The sequence below is a fragment of the Chaetura pelagica genome, unplaced genomic scaffold, assembly GCF_000747805.2.
Source record: "Chaetura pelagica isolate M959 unplaced genomic scaffold, ChaPel_1.0 scaffold126, whole genome shotgun sequence".
NCBI classification, from domain to species: Eukaryota; Metazoa; Chordata; class Aves; order Apodiformes; family Apodidae; genus Chaetura; species Chaetura pelagica.
Genome location: NW_009953787.1, coordinates 645,188 through 654,663, shown reverse-complemented (window position 1 = coordinate 654,663; position 9,476 = coordinate 645,188). Strand labels below are relative to the sequence as shown.

The window sequence follows — 9,476 nt, the reverse complement described above, 5'->3', positions numbered from 1 at the left end:
TCTGACACCAAAAAATAACACCAAAAAACAAACAACAATGGATAACATGAAGTATTTCGTCTTCCATGCTTCAAACCAACTAAATGTCAATGGGATTTCTTACTGATGTTTGAGGTCACACCTTCCAGATATTGGCAAACATCTTACTGTTAGTGTTGCCTTAGAGAAAATACCCTGTTTAGCATGGAAAAAAAAAAACACAACAACAAAACCTACCCTGTTCCACATAATCTTTTCTAGCTGGTGGAGATCAGTCAACTCAACTTCTAAGGAAAAACACATGGCATAACACTACAACCTCCCTCTTCATTGCACAGGTAAGAAAATTTACCAAACCATAACACCCATAATTTTTATTGAAGAGTAACCTTAAGTGATTTAACAATATCTATGGAAGGTATACAGGAACTGAGTCTTCAATCACCTTTTAGCAAACCCAAATCTTTCTGCTTTGTGATACAGAATTTAATTTTAAACTGAAAAAGCCAATAAATTTTATGAAAGTCCACTCGTAACTCCAGGATCTCGATTATGAAAGAAACTGTAAGGGATGAGAACTGTTGTAAGAAGAAAACCACCACCTTAAGAAAGCTAGGTGATAAAAAGCTGCATCCACTCCACTTTTTCTTCAACAAACTCAATCTCTTACTGGACCACTTGCCATCACTTTAGTTTCATTGTATCTTTGTAGTGTCATAGCAATAACTTGGCATCACAAAACATTTATGTTTCAGAGTACCACAAAGCTATGAAGACCCAAATTGCAGTGCTTAGCTAGACAGATGTTTTCACTGCAACATGCATTCTGTGTCAAGAAAACAGTATTTTCTTCTATTAAGTTACTCAAAGACACAGATATTATCTTTTTGTGCTTTGGAACATACTTCCTTTTGGAAGATGTTTTCTTTTTTTGGATTAATTATTCACTCCTGATTAATAAGTTCTTTTATCTAAATGAGGGTTTATATTTTTTATGAAGCTGCCCTGCAGTATCTTTCATGTTTGGTATCAATTCTGTCAGAATTGTTCTTTTTTTCCCCATGAAAATCAGTATCGAGTGATTTGGGGTCTAAAATTTGTCCAGAAGTGCCTGACATTTATTAGAACTTTAAGCAATACTCAGTTAAATCTTGATTGCTTTAAATATTCTAAGACAGTTGACCAGTCCAATGTTCTTTGTGACTCAGAAGGTTTCCTTGTTCCCAGTCTGGTAAAGTCTAACATGCACTTGCAGGCCAGCCCTGCAGATTCCCCACATACACTTGCCAAAGGATGCAGCAGCTGCAGTTCCTCTTTGCAGGTCAGCAGTGAGGCTGAGTGCATTTACCAGACAGACACACATGGACAAGCACACCCATACACACACTGCACAGTCCAGCACAGGTAGAGCAAAGCTTTTACTAGCACCTCCCTGAACACCAACAGCACCGACATAAACAAAAATACAGAGTCCATATGCTGACTTAGTCCTTTTCAGCACATGCAGATTAGAGTGAGACTCCCAGAAAATGGATAAACAACTTAGGACAGACATATCTTAAGCAAAAGGCAGTATATTGCTGTTGTCATTCAAATATGCATGGAACTCCACTTACCTCTTCAGGAAAGAATTGACCCACTCCTTGCTTTGATACAAAATAAATTAAGAAGTGCAGACTTTCTTTCTCCTCCTTAGTCATGGAAATGCTCCTATGCAACTCTCAAGGTTACTATACCTCCTATTGTATGTCATCATAGTATTTACTTGGATTTTAAACATATATGCTCCATTTAGATTGCATCCTCATTCCAATTTAAAAAAAAAAAAAAAAAAAAAGTGGCATTTATTTTCATTAAAGAGTAAGTTAGTTTTTAAACCAGAATTTGAAGGAAACAAAGAAAAAAGTATTGCACTCCATCCAAAGCACTTATTTTAGAAGTGCCAAAGCATTAAATGCACATTTGAAAGTGGAGGAATCTGCTCTTTAATTAGTCAAGATTTTAGTACAGTTAAGATTTATTCCAAAAGTTCAGGTCATGACCTTGCAACATACTGCTCTGAGCAACACATACTATTGCACATACGACCTATGGCTTCGCCCACACTCATGCACAGTATTTTCACATTTGCACATACTGAAGACTCTCCCCTCCCTGTTCTGACTTCAAGCAATTATGTTTTAAAAAAGAACTGGGGGAAAACTGATCTAATATTGTAACATGAAAGAAAAAAAATCCAGCAGTGTAAAATCAGTTTGATTTACATGCAAATACATAAAAAAATGTTTTCTTCCAGTGCAACTGCTGAGTGTTACAAAACCAAGAAAACATGCAGCAGATTTAGCAATGCTGCCAGTGTCTTCAGGCCTTTGAGAAAGTAGATGAGTCCAGAATTTGGAAGTTCCATGAAGGCATTATCATGAGCATGCCATTGCTGGCACCAGCCAACAGCTCTAAGACACTTAGCAAAATGCAGCACCAAAACACATAGAGCGTAACAAAACACAACCGGTCTTCCAGCTTCTTTAGACAGCCTTCCTGAAAAAGCCACTCCACATGGCTTAAGTCACTCCCACAGCGAGAATACTTCTCCTTACAGCAGCTTTCAGGGACACGAGATTTTTCAGCTGGAAAATGCCAAGAAGCAGCTGTTGCCTTTAGCCAGTCTGTGTAGTTTTGGACCCCGCAACACTGGAGCTTCGTCTGTACCATATCCACAACCCTGCTATCAGGAGCCTGGGATCGTGTCCCATTATACTGAGAGACAAGGTGATCCAAAGTGCTCTTCAGCTCAGAAGGCATACGAATAGAGTATAAGTGTGCCATAACTCCAGAAGATATTTCTAGGCAAAGCAAGACCAAAAGCAAGTACATAAGAGTCCCTTGCTGGCAGCGGGAGCTCTTAGCAGAAAGAGAGATAGACAAAACTCCAGTAGGTAGCAAGGTAAGTGCAGCTGCAACAGCCAGCCAGCCAGGGACAGACAAGAAAGACTCCTGAAGTAAATAACTGTAGTTCTTGTACATCAGGATCACAAGAACTCCACCAAAGGCCAGAGCTGCAGCAGTGCCACAGAAGATGAAGCCTAGGATCCTCAGCAGAGACTGAGCAAAAGGCCTGAGCCAGGAGTACTCATAGCACCATAAAGATGATGGCCACATGACCACACCTCTACCTCTCCCCCTTCTGCTCACTCCTAGCAGCTCAGACCCTCACAACCAGGATTTAATAGGTCTCCAACCCATTTATCCAGGTGCAGGAAATTACATATCCACTCAAAAACAACTTGTGAAAAAGCAACACTGAGGAGATTCCCTCGGCACAAAAACTAGGCTCTGCATCAGCTACCCAAATGCTGATGCTTGCAGCACAGTCTGCAGAAACCAGGAGGGTATGTGCAAAGCTTGCTATTGAGGGGTCATTTACTCTGTTGTCATTGGAGACATTTGCTTTTGAAGGAAGAGAAGAGCTGGAAAAACGTTAAATGTAGAGAAATAGTAAGGTGGTAACCAGCTGTTTTCATTCAGAACACTTAGCATTCCCAAGTAGAAGAGGTAATCCAACCACCTATCCTGCAGCAATAGCTACAATGGCAACAAATGCACAAGTCAGAGTAATTAACATGAACAGTTTAAGCAGACCTATTCAATCAGGGACTTTGGTAGGTACCACTCACCTGGAGTAATTATCCTTCCCAGTACATTTACCACTTGTTAGACTTTACAAGGGGCATAAAGATGACAATAATAATATTTTGCCCTTTTTTTCTCAGTAAGATTTCTGTGTAGATAGCTTCAATTACTCAAGACACCTGCATGAGAAATCCCTACCATTTCATATTTGTACCTCAGTTTGCATCACCAGTGATTTGGCTGAGTGCTGTAAGGACTGAATACAAACAGTAAAAACTTTATTAACTTTTCCTTGTGTGTAAAGAAACTGAATTACACACCAGTTAATTACTTCACAACAATCCCAAAGAGAATTAATGCTACTTATCAGCCAGCAGAAGAGCATTATTACTGAAACATGTGATACAGAAGAGCCAAGCAGGATGGGAAATCTGTAAAAAACTTGCCACAGGCATCAGATCTCAAGGCCAACAGTGGTTCTCTCATCATTCTGAAGTCCCAGAACATCTCTTCTGTTTCTCAAGATGAAATTCAGGCCTAATACAACAGGCACACCTTAGGAGAAAATAGAGAAATTATCCTTGTTTTCAGAAACATGAGCACCTGCAGCCCCTGCAGAAAATCAGACTAAGTAGGTGCTCAGATCCCTGGAAAACTGTCAGCAAAACCACTGATCCCACATCTGTCAGATGTTTTACAAAGAACTATTGCAGTTATATATGCTATGCACACACAGATGTTGGGCTGATCCCTACCAAAATGTCTTTCTATGTGCTATACAAACATTTAATTAAGGCTAATTATTTTGGAATTAGATAGATTGCTTTTATTATTTTTAAACTTGCCATTAACAGCAATTAACATACAGTGATTAACTTGTTAAATCCTAACCAAATGCTTCTTTCAAAGCCCTTCCAGGATGTTTTCCCACAACCACTCTCTGCAGTCTGTCTGCCCTCTCTGGTGTTCAGCTTGCTGCTACTCCCAGCTCTCCAGCTGTGTTGTTTTTGCTGCCATTCACTTGTTCTCCTGAATGCCTTTTCTTCTCATTTCTATGTTCTGCATCAGAGAGAGAGAGAAGGGGGGAACAGAAAAGATTTCCCCTCATGTCTGTACACAGTGGCAAACTACATAGATTTAATATTTCCACATGCATAAGTGAAGTGTGAAGAAGCATATGAGAAACAATCAGAAGTCATGAGGATTAACAGCTACCTACTGCTAGCTTGCAAACTTTGTGAAAACACTACATGAGTTGGCCTCTTTTCTTCTCTGCATCCCTCTATGCTTATAAAACTTAATGAGATATTAAGAACTGAGTTACAACATTGTTTATTTTTAGCTTATTCTGCAGTCTCTGAAATATTTTAGAAAGACTCCAACTGCCTACAAGAGAATTCTACTGCACCTCCTGTTTTGGCTTGGTTAAATGCTATCCTCTCCCTGAAAACAGAGGAGAGAACTTCAATGGTTCTTGAAGCTTAGAGGCTCTTATTTTTCTAAATGTTACCCAAGTATAATCAATCTCTATTTACTTAAATCAGACTCCTTAGACCACAGTGAGGGTTTCTTTATTTCTTTCATATGTCTGTGGTTAGGAGGGCAAAGACAGGGAAAGAAAGAGAAGAGTGAATCAGCTGCAGGAGCAGGAGCATCCGCATGGAGCCTCCTCCTCAAGCCAGGGCTAGTGTGGCAGTGCTTGAGGAGGGAGGAACCAGCATGGCTGCTTATCCACCATTGGAATCAGGAGGACCAACAATAAACAATCGACTGAGAACCAGTTTCCAGGTAAGAGCTCTCAGTGCCATCAGGGAGGATGGAGCATACTGAACACCAACCAAGAGGAAATAGCTGCAGTGAAGATTAATACTGGCAGGACTGTCTAAATCCCTTGCCTAGTTTGCACTAGGCAATGCATACACACTCAAGAAAAAAAGAGCTTCTGCTCAAAGTTTGCTTTCTGGTACAAGAAAAAAACAAACCTGTAGAACTGCCCCTGAAGATCTAAATGGCACCCTCCATAGCACTTTGTGACAAAGAGAGTAAAGGTGAGGCAGAATAAGAATGCTCTCTGCTTTCTTTCTAGTGACGCATGGCCTAACATGATAAATGCCATCCCTGCTTTCCCTGGAGCTCTTGCTGCTTATGAACTGATGAGTATTGAAATTCAAATGTGGGTGTAACAGATAATGCATCTTACACAAACTACTTTCTGGAATGTTGCTGAAAGTATAATCCTCCAAATTAATAAAATACCAACTGTGTATTTTGTGCATTCATTGTTCTAGCAAGCTATGACTGGAATTGAATGGTTCTGGTGCACCAGGAAGGTCAAAGAGGTTCATTTCATATAGGTTCAAGAGCAGGACCAGAGAGCCGCCAAGCCAACACTGTGGTTGTGTAAATGCAACAGAAGTGGTTGTAATGGGCAACAATTCAAATCAGCTAGTCAGCTAGTCCAGACTTTTTGAACTAGAAGAAATCAAGAGGTGAGCACAGGATCAGAGAACAGTTAGACAAGCCCATCTTCTAAGTTTAGTACAAACCTCATGTAAAATGAGACATGATCTCAGAGCCAGACCCCCAGCCACTACATTCATTGTCACATTGACACAGAAGAGCCATAAAGCTGCTTCAGAAGAACACATGGCATTTCTCCTGTAACCCGTGCACACATGAAGCTACTGTAGCTGGATCTTGTAAGTGAAGTTTAAACATTCTTTAAGGGGTTTGGCTTGAGAGTTTAGAATGTCTTTAAGGTCTTGTTAGATTAAAGCACACTCATAGCATAAAATATGACTTTAAAACCTCACTAAAACAGAGATGGTTTTATCAACTTCATCTATCCCAGATCTTATATTAATCTTCCCCTACCCCAACCACCCTCCTGGCTTCTTCAGGGTTGACATGTGACCCAGCAGAGCTGCCAGAGCAGGCCTTATGAGAAATGTCATATTGCAAGGCCACTCTGACAGACCAAATGCAAAAAAAAAAAAGGATTTACAAACCCGGCTGGACCCAGATCCTACAGTCACTGCTGTGCACAACTGGTTGCAGTAGAAACCAAGGTCAGATACTGTTACCTTGCATGAGACTAGTATCTCTCACAGAAAGCCTAAGGCAAGCAGAGGAGATATGATTACCACCTCGTATTCATGTAGGAAATGTACTCCACAAAAACTGATGTACAATTGTGAAGGTGTTTCAATTAAAGCCAGCCAGATATTTACCCCTGGCTCTGTTTACCTGACCAAAAGTGGCCTTTTTCAGAACAGAAGAAATACATCAAATTATTTCAGAGGGTTTATTTAATTTTGCTTTTAAAGCTCAAGGTTTTCATTGGTATTAAACATATTGAAAATCAAAAGTAAAAAGGTTGGTGTTTTCATGTGTTTTCTTTCTTTTCATTCATTAATTGAACATAAGAAAAAAGACTAGAACATTTTTTTTCCCTGTTAAATTTTCTTTTTCCTCTTCTATTTTTGTTTACCAGTCTGAAATTGTTACAAAATCTTTTCGGACTGGGATGAATACAGACTTTCAAAAAAAGGGGAAAAAAGGGGGAAAAAAAACAACAACTAACCAACCAAACAAAACAAACACTTTCTGTATTTCCAGCACTTTTGGGGGTTAGGAGTTGAAAAAGGTTTTAAAAGACACAGAAAGGCACAAGAAAAAAGACATTAAAATTAAAATGAAACTTCTGTTCTTTTGATAGACTTCATTTTATTGCAGTTGGTAATATAAAGAGGTTGAAGGAAAAAATATTTATAAAAACTTCAGATAACGAGGAAAGGACAGAAGACTAGGAAATTCAAGTCAACTAGGCATTTAAAGTATTTTGTGACTTTTTTTATTGTTTTCAATCATCACTAGCTGCAATATTTTTCATGTGAGTGCAGTGTCCTCATTTGTTTTTCGTATTGTATGCAAGATTTCTGGGCACTTTCTGAAGTTATAAAAAGAATTTTACTATGAAATAGAGGCCCTTTAATTGTTAATTCATGAACACAACTAACAGATTTCTCTTCAGGGAAAAAGTCAGAAGTGTCTGAATATATTATTTGGAAGTTAGTAAACTGTGTAAAGACCTGACAAGAACCTTGCATTTGTTAGAATTTCCCATAAATAGAGTTCCCTCTCTTCTGTGGGAAAAAAAAAAAAAAAAAAAAAAGAGGACGACTGCTCTTTCCTCAAGATAAGGCTTTCACACAAAATTGGGCTGGACTTCTGCCCAGCATTCTCCACAGCATAACCTGTGAAACCTCAGGCATGCATGAACTTTGTACTTTTGATCCTCTAGCCCAACAATGTGAAAGGATTGAAATGCTCAGCCATAAAGCAGCCATTTGTAAACAAAAAATTGATCTTTGTTTCATATTGGTACTATGAAACCTATATACAGCACCTGGGAAAAATCTTTCAAATTAATTTGGTAATAAATCTCAAAATCAGTCAAACACTAGGGCATAAGATACCGCTGCTTTTGCATATGTTGCCTTTGGCTACTCTGTTTATCAGAGGATGGAGACCTTTTAATGCTCTTCAAGCAAAAACTAAAAGAAACAATTTTTTTTAAAAAAAAAAAAGAGAAGCTCTCAAAAAAATTTGATCTTGCCATTTCAGCAGTCGTATATTTCTTCTGAGTGTTACAGTATCCTGCAACTAGCAACTCAAAACTAAGCTGAATGGGAGATATCCAGCATAATCACATGTAAAAAAACTTCATTAAAGGTTCCTCTGAGCAGTGATTTAGAAGGACAAAAAAAGCATTGTAGCAGCAATGATGTGATAAGTGTGGGATTACTTATGAAATCTTTGGTCAGGCCAGAGACACATTTAGCAGTTTCCTTTAAGATGTGATCACTGGTGCAAGCACCATGGTGCAAGCAGCTTGTGTCTTCAGACCTGTAATGGGAGCTCACCTGAAAGAATGAGATTTGTACAGCTCGTGCTTCATAAACTCATCTGCGAAAATGAAGCCTGGCAGGGTGTAGGATCTCCTGGTGAATAATTGATTTCTTTTTCATCTCATTAACTGAAGAAAAAAAACAAAATTAAAACATTAATTTTTAGTTAATCTGACAAATTACTAAAGTTCAGCTTTTTCACTAAGAACAATATTAGCGAAGAATGTTGTAAGCCTACAAGGCTGCTTAAAATTTAGCCTAGTGGAAGTAAAAGAAGAATTTGATAATGTCCTTTTCTGTTTTTACTGGCATAGTACTAAGTATATCTATATCAAATACAATGTTCACCTCATACCAAGTTTTATAGTGACTATAGTAGAGAATTTATTTTTATTATCTTTCCTAAGTCATTATAGGAGAATATAAAATGTCAGCTTTGTCAGAATTAGTCTTACAGCATATTTGAAAGACTGGGAACCAATTTTAATAGGATTTTATGCATTTTCATTCAGATGAAATGCAGCTTTTTAGCGGAAAAAAGTATCAAACCCGAAGATATTTACCATTTATTTCTGTGTTCTATTTCAATCTACAATCTCCACCAAACAACTGCTTCTAAGACTTACTTTGCTTATACATAGATATTGTCACTGGCATTGAAAACGTTTATTAGGTTTAAACTCACAGAACCTTCTAAATGTAAAACAAAAGCAAACGAATGAAAATGCATTTGGACATGGAATGTAAAAACACTTTTAAGGGGGAAAATATGAACGCAGTACACTACCAGGAAAGGTGTCTTTGCTAAATTCCAGACAAGCAGCACAACTTGGCTTTGCTGTGGTAGAAATTGTTCTCTTTTATTTAAGTATATAATTGAGTTTCATGTCCTCATCAAACCCCGATTTTCACATAATCACAGATTACCTTGGATGGAAAAGACCTTCAATATCATCA

At 38.3% G+C, this 9,476-nt stretch overlaps 1 protein-coding gene across 1 annotated transcript; it reads right to left on the bottom strand.

The window, feature by feature from the left end:
* Positions 1-2,340: 2,340 nt before the first annotated feature.
* Positions 2,341-3,138, bottom strand: LOC104391694 (tetraspanin-3-like). The gene has a single exon (XM_010001022.1). The coding sequence runs from the start codon at positions 3,136-3,138 to the stop codon at positions 2,341-2,343; it is 798 nt and encodes a 265-aa protein (XP_009999324.1).
* Between the last annotated feature and the right edge of the window lie 6,338 nt (positions 3,139-9,476).